This window comes from Cetorhinus maximus, chromosome 17, assembly GCF_964194155.1.
Source record: "Cetorhinus maximus chromosome 17, sCetMax3.hap1.1, whole genome shotgun sequence".
Taxonomy (NCBI): domain Eukaryota; kingdom Metazoa; phylum Chordata; class Chondrichthyes; order Lamniformes; family Cetorhinidae; genus Cetorhinus; species Cetorhinus maximus.
In genome coordinates this window covers 6074790-6099338 of record NC_135895.1, presented here as the reverse complement: position 1 = coordinate 6099338, position 24549 = coordinate 6074790, and the positions used below count along the sequence as shown (strand labels likewise).

Genomic DNA, 24549 nt, shown 5'->3' with positions numbered 1-24549 from the left:
GTAGTACTGGCAACAGTCACTGCCTACCTGGTGCCAGCCTCTGACTGGCCAGCAGCTCTCAGTGGGCAGGACTTCAGCCCCCATGGTCCTTGATCCTGGGGGAGCCTGCCACTTGCTTGTCAGGGCCTGAGTTTTTTTTAACCTTTATTATTTAATGGGACATGAGTGTGACTGGCAGGGCCAGCATTTGTTGCCCATCCCTAATTGCCCTTGAACTGAGTGGCTTGCTAGGCTATTTCAGGGGACAGTTAACAGTCAGCCACATTGCTGTGGGTCTGGAGTCACATGTAGGGCAGACCAGGTAAGGACAGCAGATTTCCTTCCCTAAAGGACATTAGTGAGCCAGATGGTTCACATGGTGTGACAACTGATGATAGTGTCATGGTCACCATTACTGAGACTAGCTTTATATTCCAGATTTATTAACTGAATTCAAATTCCGCCAGCCGCCATGGTGCGATTGGAACCCATGTCCACAGAGCATTAGCCTGGGCCTCTGGATTACTAGTCCAGTGACAATACCATTACGCTACCATCTCCCGCAAGATGTAGCAGCCCTTCCCAAAATGAGGTCATGCAGGGCTCCCCCTGGCTTTCCAGGTGGCTAGCGAGACCCCTGTCACCTCTATTAAATTCAGCCCACTGAGTCTACCAGGACAGTCTGACTGTGGGTCTTGGGAACAAAGTAGAAGCAGGCGGTTTGGGGTTGGGGGACCATGAAGTTGGAGGCTGCAGAGGAAAAATTTCCAGACGGAATGAGATCATTGACAGGACTGGAAACAATGGCTTGGTGTTTGGTAGCGGAGTCATGATCCAGGGGGAGGTAGAAGCAGGCGTCAGAGAGTTGCCATTCAGCCTCTGCAAGGTAGAGGTCAGTACGCCAGACAACAACAGTACCACCCTTGTCAGCGGGATTGATGGCGATGTTAAGCTTGGACCTAAGAGAACAGCGTGCAGCAAAGTTCAGAGGGAGATGGGTTAGAGTGAGTGAGGGGAGCAGAGAAATTGAGACGGCTGATGTCACAGTGGCAGTTCTCAATGAAAAGATTTGGTGAGGATAAGAGGCCAGAAGGAGGGGTCCGGGACGGGGGAGAATATTGGAGACCTGGGGATGACTCTTGTCCAAAGAAATGGGCGTGGAGGCAAAGGCAATGGAGAAAGAGCTCAGTGTGATGCGAGCTGGAACTTGAGTTAGGGGTGCAGGGCCATCAAACTGAGGCCTTTGCTCAGGACAAATCACTCAGAGGGGAAGGTCGGAAGGTACCATGAATACCTGGCAAGGAGATTGGAAGAAAAAGATGGCGTCAGAGGGAAGGGAAGGAGAAGGTGGATTCAGCAAGCGTGGGTACCCGTGAGTTGTTGAAGCTTGCAATCCTTAAAAAAGATAAAAAGGTTTTTCTTACAATGTCAGGTGAGATGAAGGCTGAAATGAAACAGCTTTGAGGTAGAATGCGTGGGTGCTGCTGAAGAGAGAGGGCGAGAGTGTGCACGTGGTGGTACATGGCATTGTGTTGATTTCTGGGTGTTGGGAAAACAGCAGTTGGAGGAATTCTGAATGTCTTAAAAGTCCCTGTAATTGTGGGTGGATCCAGAACACAATGGTGGAATTTCAGTTGGAATTCACATGGAATAAGTCAGGGGTAAAGACAGCCGCTGACGAAGGTGTGGCTGTGAAAGCTATTTTTTTTTAGACACCCAATGAAAACTCAAGAGTGAAATAGAAAATGGTGAAGGTGAACAAGGTAAAAGAAACCCTGTTGGAGAGAAGAGCAGAAATTCTTCAAGATGGACATTCCTGGAAGAGAAGTGGCAGCGAATTAAACTCTGATGCAAAAGCAAAATACTACAGATGCTGGAACCCTGAGACAAAAACAGAAAATGCTGGAAACACTCAGCTCAGCAGTATCTATGGGGAAGAGAAACAGAATTAACATTTCAGATGTGACCTTTCATAGGTTCTGATGCAATCATTATCCAAACCTTTTTCAGCAACTTGAGTGTTGCTGAAAAAGTGACATTCTGTCAAAGTTTTTCATCTTGCACTCATCAGGACACAATTGCAAGAATACCATAGAAACATAGAAACTAGGAGCAGGAATAGGCCATTCAGCCCTATGAGCCTGCTCCGCCATTCAATATGATCATGGTTGATCCTCTATCTCAATGCACATCTTCCTGCTTTCTCCCCATACCCCTTAATGCCCCTAATATCCAAAAAATTATCAATTTCTTTCTTGAATATACTCAGTCACCCGGCTTCCACAGCCTTCTGTGGTAGAGAATTCCACAGGTTGACCACCCTCTGAGTGAAGAAATCTTTCCTCATCTCAGTCCTAAATGGCCTTCCCTGTATCCTGAGATTGTGACCTCTGGTTCTAGACTCTAGGGGAAATATCCTCCCTGCATCCAGTCTGTCTAGCCCTATTAAAGGTTTATACATTTCAATCAGATCCCCTCTCATTCTTCTAAACTCTAGTGAATACAGGTCCAGTCGAACCAGTCTCTCCTCATACGACAGTCCTGCCATCCCTGGTATCAGCCTGGTGAACCTTCGCTGCATTTCCTCTATGGCAAATATATACTTTCTTAGGTAGGGAGACCAAAACTGCACACAATACTCCAGGTGTGGTCTCACCAAGGCCCTGTATAGCTGCAGTAAGACATCCCTACTTCTGAACTCAAATCATCTTGCAATGAAGGCCAACATCCCATTAGGCATCCTAATTGCTTACTGCCTATTTACTTGCATTGACTGGTGTACAAGGACACCCAGATCCCTTTGTACATCCACATTTCCCAATATATCACCATTTAAATAATACTCTGCCTTTCTGTTTTTCACACTGAAGCGTATAACTTCACATTTATCCACATTATACTGCACCTGCCATGTGTTTGCCCACACACACAACTTGTCTAAATCACCCTGAAGCCTCCATGCATCCTCCTCACAACTCCACCCAGTTTTGTGTCCTCAGCAAACTTGGAAATATTGCATTTGGTTCCCTCATCCAAGTCATTTATATATATTGTGAATAGCTGGGTCCCAAGCACTGATCCCTGTTGTTCACCACTAGTCACCGCCTGCCACCCGGAAAAAGACCCATTTATTCCCACTCTCTGTTTCCGGCCTGTCAACCAATTCTCAGTCCATGCCAGTATATTACCCCCAATCCCAAGTGCTTTAATTTTTCCCACTAGACTCTTGTGTGGGACCTTATCAAAAGCCTTCTTGAAATTCAAATACACCACATCCACTGGTTCTCCCTTATCTATTCTACTAGTTACATCCTCAAAAAACTCCAGTAGATTAGTTAAGCATGATTTCCCTTTCATAAACCCATGCTGACTTTGTCTAATCCTGTTAATGCTTTCCAAGTGTTCTGTTACCACGTCTTTTATAACAGACCCTAGCATTTTCCCCACTACTGATATTAGGCTAATTGATCTGTAATTTTCTCTCCCTCCTTTTTTTAAATAGTGGGGTTACATTTGCCACCCTCCGATCCGTAGGAACTGCTCCAGAGTCTATAGAATTTTGGAAGATGACCAAATCTCAGATCTTTGGTAGATTTGGTGCCTTTACAATTCTGTCCTGATTAGTGCAGGACAAAAAGCTTCAAAAGCATGTCTCTCTTTTTCAAATCAACTCCATTGGAAAATCTACGTCCCAAAGAAAATTAGGATTGAAAACTACACTCCCTCGCATGAAAGAATATTTTGTTCCCTTTTCCCTACATGTGGTTTATGTTTTTGTGACGTGTTAGCCATTCAGTGAGGTCATGGCTGATATGTATCCGAATGTCACCCACACTCCTTGGGTCCGAAACCCTTATTACCGGTGTCCAGCAAAAGTTTTCCCGCCTCGGGTTTAAAATGATTAATTAAGGTAGTATCTACCATTTTACGTGGGAGAGAGTTCCGTGTTTCCAGTGCGCTTTTGTGTGAAGAGGTTTTTCCTAACTTCTCTCCTGAATGGCCTGGCTCTGATGTTAAAAATAAAAAGATGTGCATTTATATAGCACTTTTCACATTCACCGGACAACTCAAAGCATTTTACAGCCAATGAAGTACTTTTGAAGCATAGTCACCGTGTAATGTAGGAAACAGAGCAGCCAGTTTACACACAAGCTCCCACATACAGTAATGACATGACCAGGTAATCTTCTTTTGATTGAAGGGTAAATATTGGACAGAACACGGGGGATAACTACCCTGCTCTTTCTTAAACATCACCTGAGAAGGCAGACAGGGCCTTGGATTAATATCCCTTCTGAAAGACGAAACAAGATTTCCAGGCTGCTTATCTCATTTAGTGTTGGTGGGAACATAGGAATAGGAGAAGTAGGCCATTCAGCCCCCTTGAGTCTGCTCCACCATTCAATAAAGTCATGGCTGATCTGATGTGGTCTTAACTCCATTTTCCTGCCTGTTCCCCATAACATACGTACATACGAACTAAGAGCAGGAGTAGGCCACTCGGCCTTTTGAGTCTGCTCCGCTATTTAATAAGATCATGGCTGATCTGACTGTAACCTCCCGCCTACCCCTGATAACCTCCCGCCTACTCCTGATAACCTTTCACCCCATTGTTTATCAAGAATCTTACTACCTCTACCTTTAAAACACTCATAGACTCTGCTTCCACTGCCTTTTGAGAAAGGAAGTTCCAAAGACTCAAGAACCTCTGAGAGAAAAGATTTCTCTTCATCTCTGTCTTAAATGGGTGACCCCTTATTTTTAAACAGTGACCCCTAGTTCTAGATTCTCCCCACAGGAGGAAACATCCTCTCCACATCCACCCTGTCAAGACCCCTCAGGATCTTATATGTTTCAATTAAGTCATCTCTTACTCTTCTAAACTCCAGCGGATACAAGCCTAACCTGTCCAGCCTTCCCTCATAAGACAACCCACTCATTGGCGGTATTGGTCTAGTAAGCCTTCTCTGAACTGCTTCTAATGCATTTACATCTTTCCTTAAATAAGGAGACCAGTACCGTATACAATATTCCAGATGTGGTCTCACCAGTGCCCTGTACAATTGAGGCATAACCTCCCTACATTATATTAAATTCCTCTCACAATAAATTATAACATTCTATTCGCTTTCCTAATCACCTGCTGTACCTGCATATTAGCCTTTTGTGATTCATGCACTCGGACACCAAGATCCCTTTGAATCTCAGAGCTCTGCAATCTCTCACCATTTAGGTAATATGCTTCTTTTTTATTCTTCCTGCCAAAATAGACAATTTCACATTCTCCCATATTTTACTACATTCGTCAGATCTTTGTCCCTACGCTTAACCTATCTATGTCCCTTTGCAGCCTCCTTATGTCCTCTTCACAATTCAATTTCCTACCTATCTTTGTGTCATCAACAAATTTCACAACCATACCTTTGATCCCTTCATCCAAGTCACTGATATAAATTGCGAAAAGTTGAGATCCCAGAGCTGATCCCTGTGCCTCATTACATCCCGCCAACCAGAAAAAGACCCATTTATGGCTACTCTCTGCTTCCTGTTAGCTAGCCAATCTTCTATTCATGCCAATATGTTACCCCCTACACCATGGGCTTTTATTTCCAGCAATGACCTTTCATGTGACACTTAATCCTTGACTGCCTTGTAAATCAAAAGTCTGTCTAACTCAGTCTTCAATACATCCACTGACCTAGCTTCCATTGCTTTCTGGGGTGGAGAATTCCAAAGACTAATGACCCTCTGAGAGAAGGAATTTCTCCTCATCTCTGCCTTAAATGGAAGACCCCTTATTTTGAAACTGTGCTCCCTAGTTCTAGATTCACCACAAGGGGAAACATCCTCTCAGCATCCACCCTGTCAAGGCCCCTTGGAATCTGATTTGTTTCAATAAGCTCACCTTCTGTTCTTCTCAGTTCCAATGGGATTAGGCCCAACCTGCTCAACCTTTCCTCATATGACAAACCCTTTCAACCCAGGAATCGGCCGAGTGAATCTTCTCCGAACGGCTTCCAGTGCAAGTATGTACCTCAAGTAAGGTAACCAAAACTGTACACAATACTCAATGTCGTCTCACAATGCCCTGTATAGTTGTAGCAAGACTTCCATACTTTTATACTCCATCCCTTTGCAATAAAGGTCATTCCATCGCCTTCTTAATTACTTGCTGTACCTGAATGCTGACTTGGTGTGATTCATGTACAAGGACATCTAGATCCCTCTGTACTACAGCATTTTGCAGTCACTCTCTATTTAAATCATATTCTGCTTTTCTATTCTTCCTACCAAAGTGGACAACCTCACATTTTCCCACATTACACTCCATCTGCCAAATTTTTGCCCACTTACATAACCGATCTATATCCCTTTGCAGATTCTTTGTATCCTCCTCACAACTTGTCTTCTTACCTATCTTCGTATCATCAGCAAGTTGGGCTACAACACAGTCCAAGGCATTTATATCGATGGTAAATAGTTGACATTTGGCTGCCATGTTTGCCGACTGCACTTTGACCGAGAAGCGCTTCTGGAGGTCCTGTGGGCAGGGATTGTCGACTGTCTAGGATTGTCTTGTAGTCTTGAGGGATTAATGCATAATCTTTAGAACACTGCTACTGGCAAGTCCGGAGAAAGATCATAGGGACATGAAAAAAAAGAGATGCTCCTTTTCCCCCACTTTCTTTGAACATTTTTGTTAACTGGTCATGAAAATATTGGAGATGGGAAAAAAAACTGTCGTTTGACTGACAGCCAAGAATCATCCAGCGGGACAACAGTGAGGATGAATGTGTCAAGTGACTAATATCAGGGGTGGGGCAGTTGGAAGGCATGTGATGGAACCACCAGGAATATAAAAGATGGCAACCCAACCCAAGGATGTGAAAGACGCAATATCAATGCAAGATTTTCTCCTCCAAAGACCATCTTTAAGTACAAAACAACAGCAATGTTATGATGAAAAGTCATCAACCTGAAACATTAACTCTATTTTTTCATTTATTCATAGGATGTGGGAGTCGCTGGCTAGGCCAGCATTTATTGCCCATCTTTAATTACCCCTTGTGAAGGTGGTGATGAGCTGCCTCTGTAAACTGCTGCAGTCCATGTGGTGTAGGTACACCCACAGTGCTGTTAGGGAGGGAGTTCCAGGATTTTGACCCAGCGACAGTGAAGGAACGGCGATATATTTCCAAGTCAGGATGGTGAGTGGCTTGGAGGGGAACTTCCAGCTGGCGGTGTTCCCATGCGTCTGTTTCTCTCCACAGATACGATCTGACTGTTGGTATTTCCAGCATTTTCTGTTTTTATTTCAGATATCCAGCATCTGCAATATTTGTTTTTTGTGAAGTTTATTTTATATTCAAACGAGGTGATAAAGAGTTCAGGATTTAACAGGGGGAGGGGTGTCCTGCCTCACCACAAATAGAGTCAGCAGCCCCGCAGCCATTTAACACTCTGAGGGGTGTTAATTGTTCGGGGTCAGGACTTCTGCCCCTCACACAGAAGTCCTGCCTCAGAGAGCTGCCGGCCGGTCTGATTGATCAGCAGCTCTGTGGCCCCAGCAGCACCACTGGGAGCTGTGGCCAACACCGGGACTACGGGTCGTCCCACGAGTCTAATTGCCAAAGTCAGGATGGGGTTAAGTGCGTGGGGTATTGTGGCGGGGGCAAGAGGGGAGGCCTTGGGTGGCAGGTTTAAATGGAAAGACCAAGGGGGAGAGGTCACCCGGGGGAAGGGAGGCAGACTTTGGGAGGGACTGGTCAGGAAAGGGGGCCAGTGATGAAGGATCCGCACCCTCTCATTCCCATCAACTTTCCCACCCTAGGCCCAGGCAGGTTTACCTGCCGGGCCTCCCCGCTAACCTTGTAGCTAAACTCTCCCCCATCCCTGAAACAATTCTGGTAAATCTCCTCCGCACCCTCTCAAAGTCCCTCACATCCTTCCTAAAGTGTGGTGACCAGAATCGGATGCAATACTCTAGTTGTGACCTAACCAGAGCTATATAAAGGTTCAGCATAACTGCCCTGCTTTTACACACAATACCTGAATGGCAACATCATTCTACAAACTGTAAAACAAACACCGTAATTTTTTTCTTAATGTTACTATTTTCCACTAATTATTGGAAAACCAGTTGCTGCTCAACTCCAGGCTTCACTTCCTGTAACAACACTGACCTCTACTGGACAGAATGATACAGTACAGAAGGAGGCCATTCAGCCCATGTCTTTGAAAGAGCTATGCAATCAAATACATTCCTTCTCTTTCCCCATAGCTCTGCAAACATTTCCTATTTCAAGTATTTATCCAGATTTTATTCCCATTGCCTTTTCAGCACCGCATTCCAAATCACAACAGCTTACTGCATAAAAAGAGATTTTTTAAAATTCATTCATAAGATGTGGGTGTCACTGGCTGGGCCAGCATTTATTGCCCATCCCTAATTGCCCTTGAGAAGGAGGTGGTAAGCTGCTTTCTTGAACCGCTGCAGTCCATGTGGTGTAGGTACACCCGCAGTGCTGTTAGGGAGGGAGTTCCAGGATTTTGACCCAGCGACAGTGAAGGAACAGTGATATATTTCCAAGTCAGGATGGTGAGTGACTTGGAGGGGAACTTCCAGGTGGTGGTGTTCCCATCTATCTGCTGCCCTCGCCCTTCTAGATGGCAGTGGTCGTGGGTTTGGAAGGTACTCATCTTCTTCACAGGTTCTTTTTCCAATTACCTTAAATCTGTGTCTTCTCCTTATCAACCCTCCTGCCTGTGTAAACAATTCCTCTTATTTACTCTATCGAAACCCCTCATGATTTTGAACACCTTTATCAAGTCTCCCTTCAACCTTCCTTGCTTTGAGGAGGAACTATCTCTACTCTCTCCACTCAAGCTGGTGGCCTAGTAGATAAAATCCATTGCTTTGCCAATGTACTGTGACAAGGAAATGAAAGCAGAACATTCTGGAACTAATTAGCAGCCCTCTCAGCCTCTGAAAGAGAACAACAGGGCAGATTTTATATTGAACACGTCTTTATGTCAGTAGTGATTACCTTTGAGTGATACGGTCCCAGCACAATCCACCCACAGAACATGTAGCCCAGGTATATCATCCCAGCGCAGCAACAGAAGCGTAGCACTTTTGGAAAAGCTCCTCGCATTGTTAAAATAAGCACCTGTGAACAGGGTAAAGCAGCATTAAACTGAGGATTCATTCCACCACGCGATGGAAATTTCAGGCAAGTCATCGGGGTTGAGTCTCTGCCAGTAATATTGGCACGATTTGGGCATTATTGGCTGAAATGGCGCAAACAATTGGGCGATTTCAAGCGTGAGTTATGCCCAAAGCTACTTACGCTCATGTTTACCACGACCTTTCCCCCTGATTCAACACACAATTCCCTGGATTTGGCCCTGACCACAAAACTCACCCCTCCCCAGGTGGAAATTTCAACATTTCACCGAATGCACTGGGTGCGGGAGGACTCTTCAAATCATGCCCATTATCCCAGGCGTACAGGCACCAGTCGGCACTTTTTAAAGAGGTTTTTCATATAAATAAAAATATTTAAATTATTAAGGAATTAACTGGTGTACATCTGGAAAACTATTAAATGTTTGAGTGTGATTTATGAAATCATTTCAGTGATTTTAGATCAGGTCATTCACAGGTTGAGGAATGGACAAACTTATTAAAAATGCTTATTTTTGGTGATAATCCCATTTTCGGCTGGATTAATAAAACTGCACCGGGTTCCCACTCTTAAATACGTCAAGGGATACATTTTAAAGGAAGCAAGGAAACTGCCCAATTGCACTGGTCCATGGGAGATGTTACATTTGTGGTTATGGTAATTAATTTTAATGTAAACTTGAAACCGAACTGAACCAGCTCAATTTCGAGCATGTTCTGGGCACATTTTCCCAATTGGAAGTTCTACCACATTATTCTGCTGTGACACTTACGTTGTATTTCTGAAAATATCCCAGGTATCTGATTACCCCAACCCAGGAGAAAAGGGTAGAGGTGCCGAGGAAAATACTACAAACGTCATATGTCGTGAGGTTCTGAAATCAAAAACAAGGATTAATTATGCACCTTAGAAAATAAGCAACTGAACTGGGTAGAAGAGCCAAGCTATCTAGGGCTGAACAAGTAATTAAAAACAGCCCCTTAAGAGTGCAAAATAACTAAAAGCATTAACAAAGCACTGGGATTTATTTCTAGGTGCATAGAATTCAAAACTGGTAAATTTATGTTAAAACTTGTATAGGATACTGGTCAGCATGAATTTACAATACTGTACACCGTTCTGGCCAGAAGGCATTTGAGAAGGTGCCACATCAAAGAGTATTCTGGAAAATAAAAGCTCATGGTGTAGGTGATCACATATTGGCATGAGAAGGAAGCAGGGAGTTGGCATAAATGGGTCTTTTTCTGATTCAAAAACAGAATTACCTGGAAAAACTCAGCAGGTCTGGCAGCACCGATGCTGCCAGACCTGCTGAGCTTTTCCAGGTAATTCTGTTTTTGTTTTCGATTTCCAGCATCCGCAGTAGTTTTTTGTCTTTTTCTGATTGGCAGGATGTGACGTGTGGTGTGCCACAGGGATCAGCGCTGGGGCCTCAACTTTTTACAATTTATATCAATGACTTGGATGAAAGGACAGAAGGATTGGTTGCTAAATTTGCTGATGATACAAAGATAGGTAGGAAAGTAAATTGTGAGAAGGACATATGGAGGCTACAAAGGGGCATAGGCAGGTTAAGTGAGTGGGTAAAGATCTGGCTAATGGAGTATAATGTGGGCAAATGTGAAATTGTCCATTTTTGCAGGAAGAATAAAAAAGCATATGACCTAAATGGTGAGAGATTGCAGAGCTCTGAGATTCAGAGGGATCTGGGTGTCCTAGTGCATGAATCACAAAAGGCTAATATGCAGGTACAGCAGGTAATTAGGAAAGCGAATAGAATGTTATCATTTGTTGTGAGGGGAGTTGATTACAAAAGTAGGGAGGTTATGCCTCAATTGTACAGGGCATTGGTGAGGCCACATCTGGAGTATTGTGCACAACATTGGTCTCCTTATTTAAGGAAGAATCTAAGTGCATTGGAAGCAGGTCAGAGAAGGTTTACCAGACTAATACCAGGAATGGGCAGGTTGTCTTGTGAGGAAAGGTTGGACAGGTTAGGCTTGTATCCGCTGGAGTTTAGAAGAGTAAGAGGTGACTTGATTGAAACATATAAGATCCTGAGGGATCTTGACAGGGTGGATGTGGAGAGGATGTTCCCTCTTGTGGGAGAATCTAGAACTAGGGGTCACTGTTTAAAAATAAGCGGTCACCCAGTTAAGGCAGAGGTGAAGAGAATTTTTTTCCTCTCAGAGGTTCATGAGTCTATGGAACTCTCTTCCTCAAAAGGAGGTGGAAGCAGAATCTTTGAATATTTTTATGGCAGAGCTAGATAACCTTTTTCCCACTTGCTTATCGAGAATTTATCAGGGGTAGGCGGAAATATGGAGTTGAGGTTAATTCAGATCAGCCGAGATTTTATTGAATGGTGGAGCAGGTTCGTGGACCATTGACTCACTCCTGCTCCTCATTCATATGTTTGTATGTCTGTCCATATGATCTCCAGAGTACACAGGACATGGAAGCAATAGTGAACCATGGCTCAGTTGCTAGCACTCTCCCCCCGAATCACAAGGTTCTGAGTTCACATCCCATCCCAGGGCTCGAACATAACAATCAAGGCTGATGCTCCACTGTGGTTCTGAGGGAGTGCAGCAGTGTCAAACGTGCTCTCTTTTTGATGCGATGTTAAACCAAGGCCCCATCTGCCTGCTCAGTTGCATTTTTTTAATGCATTAATGGGATGTGGGTGTCATTGGCTAGGCCAGCATTTATTGTCCTTCCCTAACTGCCCCTTGAGAAGGTGGTGGTGAGCTGCTTTCTTGAACCGCTGCAGTCCATGTGGTGTAGGTACACCCACAGTGCTGTTAGGGAAGAAGTTCCAGGATTCCGACCTAGTGACAGTGAAGGAACGGCGATATATTTCCAAGTCAGGATGGTGAGTGACTTGGAGGGGAACTTCCAGGTGGTGGTGTTCCCATGTATCTGCTGCCCTTGTCTTTCTAGCAGTCATAAATTTGGAAGTTGCTGTCAAAGGAGCCTTGGTGAGTTGCTGCAGTGCATTGTGTAGATGGTACACACTGCTGCCACTGTGTGTCAGTGGTGGAGGGAGTGAATGTTTGTGGATGGGGTACCAATCAAGCAGGCTGCTATATCCTAGATGGTGTCGAAATTCTTGAGTGTTGTGGGATACTCATCCAGACAAGTGGAGAGTATTCCATCACACTCCTGACTCGTGCCTTCTGTATGTAAAAGATCCCATGTGCTCTTTCAAAGAAGCGCAGGGGAGTTATTCCCATTGTCCTGGCCAATATTTATCCCTCAGTCAGCATCACAAAAACACGGTCATTATCACGTTGCTGTTTGTGGGAGCTTTCTGTGCACAAATTGGCTGCTGGATTCCCTACAAGTGCTGCTCATAATATGCAAAGTACAGACTGTTTTCAACCAGCCTGCACTTGCAATCCCAAAACAAGATGTCTACTGTTAGATGTGATTCAGAGATTGGGCAGCAAGATAACATTCAAATTCACCCCTCACGTTCAAACAGTGGGCAAGTTGAACATTGCTGTCTTCTCTCTAAAAAATAACTAAATTAAGTTGGTTTTTATGTGTGTGTGTGTGGCCCGCAACTGATTTTGTCTATGTGTGAATGGACCGTGATAAGAAAAAGGTTCCCCACCCCTGGTCTAAGGAATGACACCACAGGGAAACTGTATAACCTAAGACATTATTCCCTTCATACCTTGGATGTTATTTCCATTTTAATGACAGAGCCAGTGATGGTCATCAGGTCACTGATGATAATCAGGATGTACCAACCATTCAAAAACTCGAAATGGTCAGATAAACACACACTCTTACTGTATCTCTTCAGAAAGAAAGTGATAAATCTCTGCAACAATAAAAAATAAAGGTTACTGTCAAACCTCATCAGCTTATTTTTCACATCACAACATCTTCCATTCTGCGCAGTAAAACCACCACGCCGTCTTCAACGGGAACGATTATCAAACTTGGCATTGAGCTTCTGGTCACCTGACCTAATATCTCCTGATGGGTCTCAGTGACAAACCTCGTTTACCGATGCCCCTGTCAAATGCTTCGGGAAGGTTTACAACATCAAAGGGTGCTAGATATTCGGAACTCCCTTCCACAAATGGCAACTGGTGGTAGATCAATTAATCATTTTAAAACCGAGATTGATTGACTTTTTTTAGCCAGGAGTATTAAAGGATTTGGGGCAAAGAGGTTGGGGTCGCATATCAACCATGATTTCACTGAATGGTGGGACAGGCCTGAAGGGGCTGAATAGCCCCCTCCTGTTCCTACATTCATAAAGGTATTACATAAATGCAGATTGGTGTTGTTGATAATGCTCTGTAAATGCTGGTTATTATTCTTAAAGGTGCTACATAAATGCAGGTTATTATTCATAAAGTTGCTATATAAATGCAGGTTATTATTTGTAAAGGTGCTATATAAATGCAGGTTGTTATTTTTAAAGGTGCTATATAAATGCAGGTTGTTATTTTTTAAAGGTGCTATATAAAGCAGGTTGTTATTTGTAAAGGTGCTATATAAATATAAGTTATTATTCTTAAAGGTGCTATATAAATGCAGGTTATTATTTGTGAAGGTGCTATATAAATGCAGGTTATTATTTTTAAAGGTGCTATATAAATGCAGGTTGTTATTTGTAAAGGTGCTATATAAATGCAGGTCATTATTCGTAAAGGTGCTATATAAATGCAGGTTGTTGCAGATGAAAAATAATATAAAACAAATGTTTAAACATTTTTATTTGTCCCATTCGAAATCTCCAGAGTTGTCTGTTTAGAGACGACTTTGCCTTTAGTTCCAGTCTGTTACACAGCCTAGGCAGCTCAATCACTACATGTCGGGACTCCTAATCACAGGGTCATTTCAAGTCCCACATTGGGTAATGAATTTTGGGGGAGATGGGGGTGTAGTGGTATTGTCACTAGACGAGTAATCCAGAGACCCCAGGCTAATGCTTTGGGGGCCTGGGTTCAAATCCCACCACGCCAGCAGCTGGTGTAATTTAAATTCAGTTAATAAAATCTGGAATAAAAAGCTAGTGTCAGTAACGGTGACTGTGAGACTATCATTGATTGTTGGGAAAACCCATCTAGTTCACTAATGGTCATGAGGGAAGGAAATCTGCCATCCTTACCTGGTCTGGCTGACATGTGACTCCAGATCCACAGCAATGGCCTAGCAATCCACTCAGTTCAAGGGCAATTAGGGATGGGCAACAAATGCTGGCCTTGCCAGCGACACCCCCCATCCCATTAAAGAAAAAAAAGTTCCAACACTTTTTTAAATTTGCTTCCTAGGTTCTGCTCTTCCAATTGGGGAGCAGCAACATGTGAAGAGCTAGTGAGGGCAGTGATGCTTTCGCATGCTATCCAATCAAATCAGGGCAACTAGTCTCCCACGTCCTGGAAGAGGTCAAGATAAATACAAGGAACATGACTGGCACAAACCCAACGTATCTCTACTACATGTGGCTCTGTGGGTAGCTCTCTCCCACTCCAGCAGCCAGAGAGCAAAACTCCAGACGGACACTCCCACTGCAGTAGTGAGGGGGTGCTGCACTGTTTGAGGTGCTGTCTTTGAGATGAGACATCAAACTGAGGCCCCGTCCGCCCTCTCTGACAGACAGGAAAGATCCTACTGTGAAGAGGATCAGGGCAGTTATCCCCTGTGCCCTGCCTAACATTTATCCCTCAAGGTCACTAAAACTGATTTACAGAATCTCACTGTTTGTGGGAGTTTGCTGTGTGCAAATTAGCTGCTCCATTTCCTACATCATAACAGTGGGGAAATGTCAAACATTTGGGCTGTCTTGAGGTCATTAAAGGTTCTGGTTGGCGTGGGGAAGTGACCGTTGGTCGGTGAGCCTCCTGGTTGAACCAGCGCAGATCAGGTGGTGAAGTGGCTCTGACAGAGCTTGCTCAGAGATTCTTGCTGCCAATTGGCTGATCTTTGCTTTGTCAGATCTGCAGGCCGAAGGGCGGAATCAAAACGCGTTTAAAATCAGCCGGGGGTTTCAGACACGACTCCTGCAATCATTTCGTTCTGCAGTCAAATATGTTTTGAGATTGAAAAGATCGAAACCAAACATTAAAGTGACGCGTTACTTGTCGGAACCTATCAATCAGGTGAAATTTTCAATGCAGAGAACAGCTGGTAGATGCAGATGATAGATAGATAGATAGATACCTTGTGTAGGTTCAGGCCAAGGATAATAGACCGGGTGCAAAGGACAAGTGACATCAAACAGATCAGCACGACACAGGCATCAAAGATCAGGATGTAGTATGAGTTCTTTGAAACTGGAAAGACAAAGCAATATAATTGGCTCATCAAACAATACTTGTGCTCTGAGATTATATAATACAAGGATTGATGTGCTAATTTCATCCTTCACTGTGTACAGTACTCAAGCCTGAAGAATGTCATGGTTATGGTGCTAGACCAGCAGCCTAGAGGCTGAGGGTTCAAAGCCCAGCATGGTGAGACAGAGTGCCAACTTAGCAAGGAAACTCATTGGACTCACTCATGTTCTTCAGGACTGGGGACCTGAACGCTGCATTGGTCTGCCCTACATTCTCCGATTCCAATCCACTCTTTATGTCCTCCCATAGTATGTCAGTCAGTGACAGCCATGGTTCAATGGATAACCTCGAGTTAGAAGGTTGTGGGTTCAAATCCCACTCCAGGATTTGACCATAAATCTCCAGGCCGACACGCCCAGTGCAGTAGTGAGGGAGTGCTGCATTGTTAGAGGTGTCATCTTTCACATGAAATGTTGAAGGTCCTGCCTGTTCTTTCAGCAGATGTAAAAAATCCTGTGGCGCTACTTTGAACAAAAGCAGGGTAGTTCCCCCTGGTGTCCTGGCCAATATTTACCCTTCAAGTTAACATATAAACAAGGAGTGGGCCTTTGAGCCTGCTCTGCCACTTCATAAGATCATGGCTGATTGATAGTAACCTGAAATCTGCATCCCTGATAACCTATCACCCCCTTGCTTACCAAGGATCTATCCACCTCTGCCTTAAAAATATTCAAAGTCTCTGCTTCCACTGCATTTTGAGGAAGAGAGTTCCAAAGACTCACGACCCTCTGAGAGAAAAAATTTCACCTCATCTCCGTTTTAAACGAGCGACCCCTTATTTTTAACAAGTGACCCCTAGTTCTAGATTCTCCCACAAGAGGAAACATCCTGTCCACATTCTCCCTTCAGGATCTTATATGTTTCAATCAAGTTGCCTCTTACTCTTCTAAACTCCAGCGGATACAAGCCTAGTCATAAGATAACCTGCCCATTTCAGGTATTGGTCTGGTTAACCTTCTCTGAACTGTTTCCAACACATTTACATCCTTCCTTAAATAAGGTGGCCAATGCTGTACACAGTGCTCCAGATGTGGTCTCACAAGTGCCCTGTACAAATTAAGCATAACCTCCATACTTTTGTATTCAATTCCCCTCATAATAAATGATAACATTCTATTAACTTTCCTAATTACTTGCATGCTAGCCTTTTGTGATTCACGCACTAGAACACCCAGATCCCTCTGCACTTCAGAGCTCTGCAATCTCTCACCATTTAGATAATATGCCTCTCTTTTATTTTTCCTGCCAAAATGGACAATTTCACATCTGTCCACAATATTCTCCACTCAGTTAACCTATCTATATCTTTTTGTAGCTTCCTTATGTCCTCTTCACAAATTACTTTCCTACCTATCTTTGTGTCATCAGCAAATTTGGAAACCATCCCTACAATCCCTTCATCCAAGTCATTTATATAAATTGTAAACAGTTGAGGTCCCAGCACTGATCCCTGTGGCACACCACTCGTTACATCTTGCCAACCTGAAAAAGACCCATTTATGCCTACTCTCTGCTTCGTGTTAGCCAGCCAAACTTCTATCCATGTCAATATGTTACCCCCTACATCATGAGCTTTTATTTTCTGCAATAATCTTTGATGTGGCACTTTATCAAATGCCTCCTGGAAATTTAAGTACAGTACATCCACTGGTTCCCCTTTATCCACAGCACAGTTTACTTCCTCAAAGAACTTGAATAAGTTGGTAAAACACGGTTTCCCTTTCACAAACCCATGTTGACTCTGCCTGATTGCCTTGAACTTATTCAATTGCACTGCCAAAGCTTCTTTAATAATAGCTTCGTACATTTTCCCTACAACAGGTGTTGAGCTAACTGGCTTGTAGATTCTCGCTTTCTTTCTCCTCTTTTTGTATCATTTGCTATCTTCCAATCTAATCTAGGGGGTTTCAGAAAATTTAAACCAATGCATCAACTATCTCATGAGCCACTTCTTTTAAGACCCTAGGATGAAGACCACCAGGACCCCAGCACTTGTCAGCCCACAGCTCCAACAATTTACTCAGTACCGCTTCTCTGCTGATTGTAATTTTCCTGAGTTCTTCCCTCCCTTCCATTTCCTGATCCAAAACTGCTTCTGGGATGTTACTTGTATCCTTTATAGTGAAGACTGATGCAAAATACCTGTTCAATTCATCTGCCATTTCATTGTTTTCCATTATCAATTCTCCAGACTCACTTTCTATAGGACCAACACTAATTTTGTTAACTCATTTCTTTTTTAAATATTTATAGAAACTCTTACTTTCTGTTTTTATATTTCTCTCATACTCTAATTTCTCCCTCCTTATTAAGCTTTTAGTCATCAATCACATTGCTAAAACAGATCATTGCATCATTATCACGTTGCTTTAGTGGGATCTTGCTGTGTACAAATTGGCTGCCGCATTTCCCACATAACAACAGTGACAGCACTTCTAAAAGTGCTTGCCTGCCTAGAAAGCATTTTGGGGTGTTTGACAGTCATGGAAAGCGCTTTTTCATGGCAATCAACCCGGCACTACCATCCACATCCTGAGCGCAAGAGATAAAGGTTAGGGCAGTACCAGCCTCACAGGAATGAGACAAGTATTGATAGACATTTTGGAACCGTAATCTTATCTAAGTAGCACAGCTCTGGCAGGTTTTATACCAAGGTACCTCGGTGGTACCACCAAGGGCTTGAACTCTTATGTCTTTGTTGCTAGTTTCTTAGTGACCTTCTAATGGACTCAAGAGGGAGGGATAGCAAAACATGCAAAGGAACTGGAGGTTGAGAGTCTTCACACAATAACCACTTAACTGCCCTAGAACCCAATGCCTCTTAATGGATCATGGGAACATAGGAACAGGAGGAGGCCATTCAGCCCATCAAGACTGCCCTGTGATTCAATGGGATTGCAGTTGATCTGAATCCTAAATCCAATTACCCACCTTGGTTCTGAAACCCTCAAATGCCTTTCACTAAAAAAAATGTATCGTTCTCAGTTTTGCAATTTTCACATGACCCCCAACCTCAACAGCTTTTTTGGGGAGAGGGTTCCAGATTTCCACTACCCTTTGTGTGAAGAAGGTGCTTCCTGAGAAACCAATGGCCTCAACACCTTACAACGGCAACCGACACTCGGGAACACCACCACTGGGACATTCCCCTCCAAGCCATCCTAACCTGGAAATATATCGCTGTTCCTTCGCTGTCACTGGGTCAAAATCCGGGAACTCCCTCCCTAACAGCACTGGGGGTGTACCTACACCACATCAACAGTAGTGGTTCAAGAAGGCAGCTCACCACCTTCTCAAGGGCATTTAGGGATGGGCAATAAATGCTGGCCCAGCCAGCGAAGCCCACATTCCCGTGAATAAACAATATAAAAAAATAACTGGACCCACTGCTCGTTAGTTCTTGGGTAGGATTTCAGTACAAATGCAAAATTATTTAAAGAAATCGACACTAGTCACCTGTCCCACTCTCTCCCTTGGCTCTGTGTCTTCATAGAAGCATAGAAAGGTTTGCAGTACAATAGGTAGCCATTCGGCCCATCGTGTCTGTGCCAGTCAAAGTGCTATCCGGTCTAATCTCACTCTCCAGCTGTTGGTCTGTAGTCTTGTAGGTTACAGAACTTCAAGTGTTTTTTTTAATGTTATGAGGGTTTCTGCCTCTCCCACCCTTTCAGGCAGCGATCCCGATCCCCGCCACCCTCTGGGTGAAAAAGTTTCCCCTCAACTCCCCCCTAATCCTTCCACTGATTGCTTGACATTTATGCTCCCTGGTTATTGACATCTCTGCTAAGGGAACTAGGTCCTTCCTATCCACTCTATCCAGCCCCCCCCCCCTCAAAATTTAATAGACCTCAATTAAATCTCCCTTCAGCCTCTCGCCATTCCCGGAAACCCTCCTCTGGACCCTCTCCGGCACCTTCCAGAATGTGGTGAGCTGAACTGTACCCCAAACATTGACCTGATTTTACTCTTCTAAGATGCAGTGGCGTTTGCTACACAGAGTATTTTCACGTTGTTAACCATACATTAGATCACATAGTTCTGAGAGTAATCACATTGTGCAATGTTTCCTAAGTCTCTCTTATATTAATTTTGCTGTCCTTTGACAGGAATATTCTAGAGCAGGGTTTCTCGACAGGGTCCATAGTTTCAAGGGGGAGGCTTCAGTCAAACTAAAACTGGTGATCAATATCCATGATCATCAACCTTGGAACAATGCTGCCATCGAGTGGCTCTCCTGAGAATTGCAGCTGTAAAGATCTCTCATTGAGCCCCAGCCTCTGGTTTATTCACTTTAGTCCCCAAACATTCTTCACCATGAACTACACAAATATACAAACATACGAACATTGGGAGCAGGAGTAGGCAGTTTGGTCCCTCAAGCCTGCTCCGCCATTCAATAAGATCGTGGCTGATCTGATTGTGGTCTCAACTCCACATTCCGCCTACCCACCCACCCCGATAACCTTTGACTCCCTTTTTAGTCAAGAATCGAGCTCCTTCCGCCTTAAAAACGTTCATTGACCCTGCCTCCACCACTCTCCGGGGAAGAGTGTTCCAAAGATTTACTACCCTCAGGAGAGAAAATTTCTCCTCATCTCTGCCTTAAATGGGGGACCCCTTATTTTTAAAACATGTCCCTTAGTTCTAGACTTTCCCACAAGGGGAAACATACATGTTTCAATAAGGTCGCCTCTCATTCTTCTAAACTCCAATGGAAACAGGCCCACGCTGTCCAACCTTCCCTCATAAGATAACCCCTCCCCCCATCCCAGGGATCAGTTGAGTGAACATTCTCTGAACTGCCTCTAATGCAATTATATTCTTTCGCAGTTCTCCAGACGTGGGCTCATTAATGCCCTGTACAACTGTAGTAAAATGTCCTTACATTTATATTCCATTCCCCTTGCAATAAGCACCAACACTCCATTTCCTTCCTAATCACTTTGCTGCACCTGCATACTAACTTTTTGTGATTCATGTACCAGATCACCCAGATCCCTCTGTACCTCAGAGTTCTGCAATCTCTCCCCATTTAAATAATTTGCTGCTTTTCTATTCTTCCTTCCAAAGTGGACAAGTTCACATTTCCCCACATTATACTCCCTCTGTCAAATTTTTTGCAAACTCACATAATCTATCTACATTCCTTTGCAGGCACCTTATGTCCTCTTCGCAATTTACTTTCCTACCTACCTTTTGTGTCATCAGCAAATTTAGCTCCCATACATTTGGTCCCTTCTTCCAAGTCATTGGTACAGATTGTAAACAGTTGAGGGGTCAGCACTGATCTTTGTGGCGCTCCAACTGAAAATGACCCATTTAGCTAAACTCCCTGTTAGCGAAAAGCCCATCTGCTTCGCTAACGCCCCTTTGGGGAAGGAAATCTGCCGTCCTTACCTGGTCTGGCCGACATGTGGCTCCAGACCCACAGCAATGTTGACGCTCAAGGGCCCTCTGAAACAGCCCAGCGAACCACTCAGTTTGAGGGCAATTAGGGACGGGCAACAAATGCTGAGCTCGTCAGTGACACCCACAATCCCAAGAAAAAGAATTTTTTTTAAAACGCGAACACACTGTTAACACGAATGTTTCCTATCTTTTGACGATAGAGGATATTGGTGAGGTACTTGCTTCTTGGTCAAAATCTGCTGTTACCAGCGAGGCCTCAGCTTGCCACGCGGCCTGTATTTTAGCGCCTCTATGGAAGCGGGCAGGGAGTGGGTAGGGGAGAGGTGTGTGTAATTCGTGTCCGGTGTTTTTGGGCTCCACCTATTGCCAAATTTGGTCGGGTGTATTCCAGGAGGTACAGTCACATGACTCACACCCCAAGCTCCCACCCGTTTGTAAAGTAAACCGCCCAGTTTCCTCAGTAAGACATACCCCATTGGCCAGGGCCTCAGATTTTCACACCCATCTGCCTCTAGGCCGACTCCCACCAGGGGCTAAAAACCCTCCCCAATTTTTTTTCTGAACAAATAAATGAAAGCGATCAAAGAAAATGTACAAAAACAAATCTCTTTTAATGCCCCGAGCGATTCTTTCCCCGGGGTTGCTGAAGCAGGGGGGTGGCACAGGGGTGGAGAATGGATCCCCCATCAGATTCAGGTAAAGGTGAAACAAGGAGAAGCAGATTTATCTGTCACTCAGGGTCATGCGGTTATTGTGCTTCCCAATGTTGTACCTGATACTTTCGGTCTCGATTGGAAAACATTCACAGCAGAGCGTTGGGATTTTACAGTCCCGGACTGACTAAAATCCCTTTCACACAACTGTTCAATCTTCTGAATAGAATGAAAATTGGAACAAGAGCCTCCAACCTCAGCAAGCCCTTTGAATCATTATTGAATGTAACGTCCTACTGGGGACAGCTCGTTAAACAGAAGGGGAAGGTGTTGACGGAGAGTAAAGCAAGAGTTCAAACTCCTCAGATCCTTCTAGAAACTGTGACAGTTAAGGACATCAACAGACTCAATTAAATCCAGGCACGGCGATGTCGGAGCAGGATGGCGGAGAGCTAAAGCGAGGTCAATGGCTCCAGTACGTCAACATAAAGAAGTAAACACAGGGTAGTAATATGAATTCCAAAGTCTGTCCCTGAGCTGCAGGCTCTGTTGATCTGAATGTGCAATGTATGGGTGGAGATTGATGGAGCCAAGGGTTATCGACGCCTTTGTGTCTGAGTATCCCAGTGGAGTTTGCCCAGTGTCTCAAAACCGTCTCCCTGTACAGGGAATGGAGATGATTTTCAAAGGTTCAATCTCCAGGTAATGCCTCCAACCACCGTCCTCTCAGCTCTCAGGAGCCCCTCTTCGGAACAGCTTGGCAGCGGCTTGGCAGAAACTTAGCAGTTAAGTCAGTCCATCAGCCAACTGGTGCATTTTCCATGGGCAACGCCTTTGCCAATCAGAGTCCACTTGCCAACCAATCAGCACTCTCTTCTCATGAAGTATAAATTGTTGTTTGTTCTCTTTACATTTGGCATTTCTGCAAATGTCCTGATGAGTACAAGGCGTAAAACTGCCACATCTCTTTTTTTTCAGTGATTAAGTGTTTCTTCACGGATAAAACTCTCTGCTCCAACCAGCCCACCTGGCAAAGCCACATCCATTCCAACAATCTTCTGATGTGCTGCAGAGGGTGTCCCTGGAGGACATGTTCGAATAGGCCGTAAACCTTTACAGCTTAAATCACATTGAACCTGTGCCCTACCTTGGATAACTGATTTGTCAAAATATGGTTTCCAACAAAAAGCAGGTCACTCCATACAATTTTGCATAAGTATTCCCAAAGACATTGTGCCCGGAATGGATCCAAGTGATTAGAAGTTATTTGCCTTATCTTTGTCTAAGTTTTGGAGTGTTTGACACAGCTCATGTTCTTTATATAAAGGTTACAATCACCATAAGTTTAGATTCTGTAAAAGAAGTTAAATTACTTACGGGAGCCGGATATCACCCAATCTTTACATTCCCTGCTTGTGGTGTCACTCTCCAAACTTATCTTAATGATCCCACTGTGGGCTGCATTGTCAAAGGTGATCTGCGATTGGAATAGAATAAGCTATTAGATATTAATCGCGATGATTTCAGAAAAACCCCTTCTGAGAAATCCTCATCTCTCATCCACCTCTCATCGCTAAGTCAAGGAAGCATCGAAAGTAGAAAGGTTCCCCATTATATTATTATAGACCCTTGTGTCCCATCCGTTTGTTTGAAGTAGATGCAGTAAAACCCACCAAATATTTATCTATCCACTTCCCTCTTTGCCGTGGCATAGCGGTGTTGTCTTGGACTAGTAATCCAGAGATCCAGGGTAAAACTCTAGAGACCCAGGTTCGAATGCCACCACAGCAGATGGTGGAATTTGAATTCAATAAAAACCTGTAATTAAAAGTCTAATGATAACCATGGAACCATTGTCGTAAGAACTCATCAGGTTCACTAATGTCCTTTAGGGAAGGAAATCTGCCATCCTTACCTGGTCTGGCCTACATGTGACCCCCGATCCACAATAATGTGGTTGACTTTTTAAATGCCCTCTGAACAAGGGTAATTAGGGATGGGCAATAAATGTTGGCCTTGCCAGCGACGCCCACATCCCATTAATTAATAAAAACAACTTGAAAAATCCCACCATCTCCAATATTCAATCCCAGTCGAATGTTCTCCAGATTTCGCCTCCTCCTCTCAGGCCCCAGATTCACCAGAACAGGAATCAGTGTTTTCTAGGAGAACAAGTGGAGGGGAAGGGGGGGAACAGGTGAGAAGGGGAAAGTCGGGGGGGGGACAGGTGAGAAGGGGAAAGTGGGGGGAACAGGTGAGAAGGGGAAAGTCGGGGGGGGGGACAGGTGAGAAGGGGAAAGTGGGGGGGACAGGTGAGAAGGGGAAAGTGGGGGGAACAGGTGAGAAGGGGAAAGTGGCGGGAGCAGGTGAGAAGGGGAAAGTCGGGGGGGGGACAGGTGAGAAGGGGAAAGTGGGGGGAACAGGTGAGAAGGGGAAAGTCGGGGGGGGACAGGTGAGAAGGGGAAAGTGGGGGGAACAGGTGAGAAGGGGAAAGTGGGGGGACAGGTGAGAAGGGGAAAGTTGGGGGGACAGGTGAGAAGGGGAAAGTTGGGGGGACAGGTGAGAAGGGGAAAGTGGGGGGACAGGTGAGAAGGGGAAAGTGGGGGGACAGGTGAGAAGGGGAAAGTGGGGGGGGGACAGGTGAGAAGGGGAAAGTTGGGGGGGGACAGGTGAGAAGGGGGAAGTGGGGGGGACAGGTGAGAAGGGGAAAGTGGGGGGGACAAGTGAGAAGGGGAAAGTGGGGGGGACAGGTGAGAAGGGGAAAGTTGGGGGGACAGGTGAGAAGGGGAAAGTGGGGGGACAGGTGAGAAGGGGGAAGTGGGGGGGGACAGGTGAGAAGGGGAAAGTGGGGGGGGGGACAGGTGAGAAGGGGAAAGTGGGGGGGACAGGTGAGAAGGGGAAAGTGGGGGGGACAGGTGAGAAGGGGAAAGTGGGGGGGGACAGGTGAGATGGAGAAAG

The 24549-nt window shown here is 44.6% G+C and overlaps 1 protein-coding gene across 4 annotated transcripts in view; it reads right to left on the bottom strand.

Annotated features, from left to right (window-relative positions):
- Positions 1 to 24549, bottom strand: part of LOC144692138 (mucolipin-2-like) — a 67852-nt gene that overhangs the window by 10541 nt on the left and 32762 nt on the right. For 3 of the 4 annotated variants that reach the window (XM_078560636.1, XM_078560637.1, XM_078560635.1), the window contains exons 7-11: positions 22969 to 23068; positions 15354 to 15466; positions 12850 to 12999; positions 9940 to 10041; positions 9027 to 9149 (exon numbers count right to left, since the gene is read on the bottom strand). In XM_078560636.1, coding sequence (XP_078416762.1) covers positions 9027 to 9149; positions 9940 to 10041; positions 12850 to 12999; positions 15354 to 15466; positions 22969 to 23068 — 588 coding nt within the window. Of the gene's footprint in view, positions 1 to 7187; positions 7310 to 9026; positions 9150 to 9939; positions 10042 to 12849; positions 13000 to 15353; positions 15467 to 22968; positions 23069 to 24549 lie in introns of those variants that run through there. The other variant, XM_078560638.1, reaches the window with a different exon arrangement.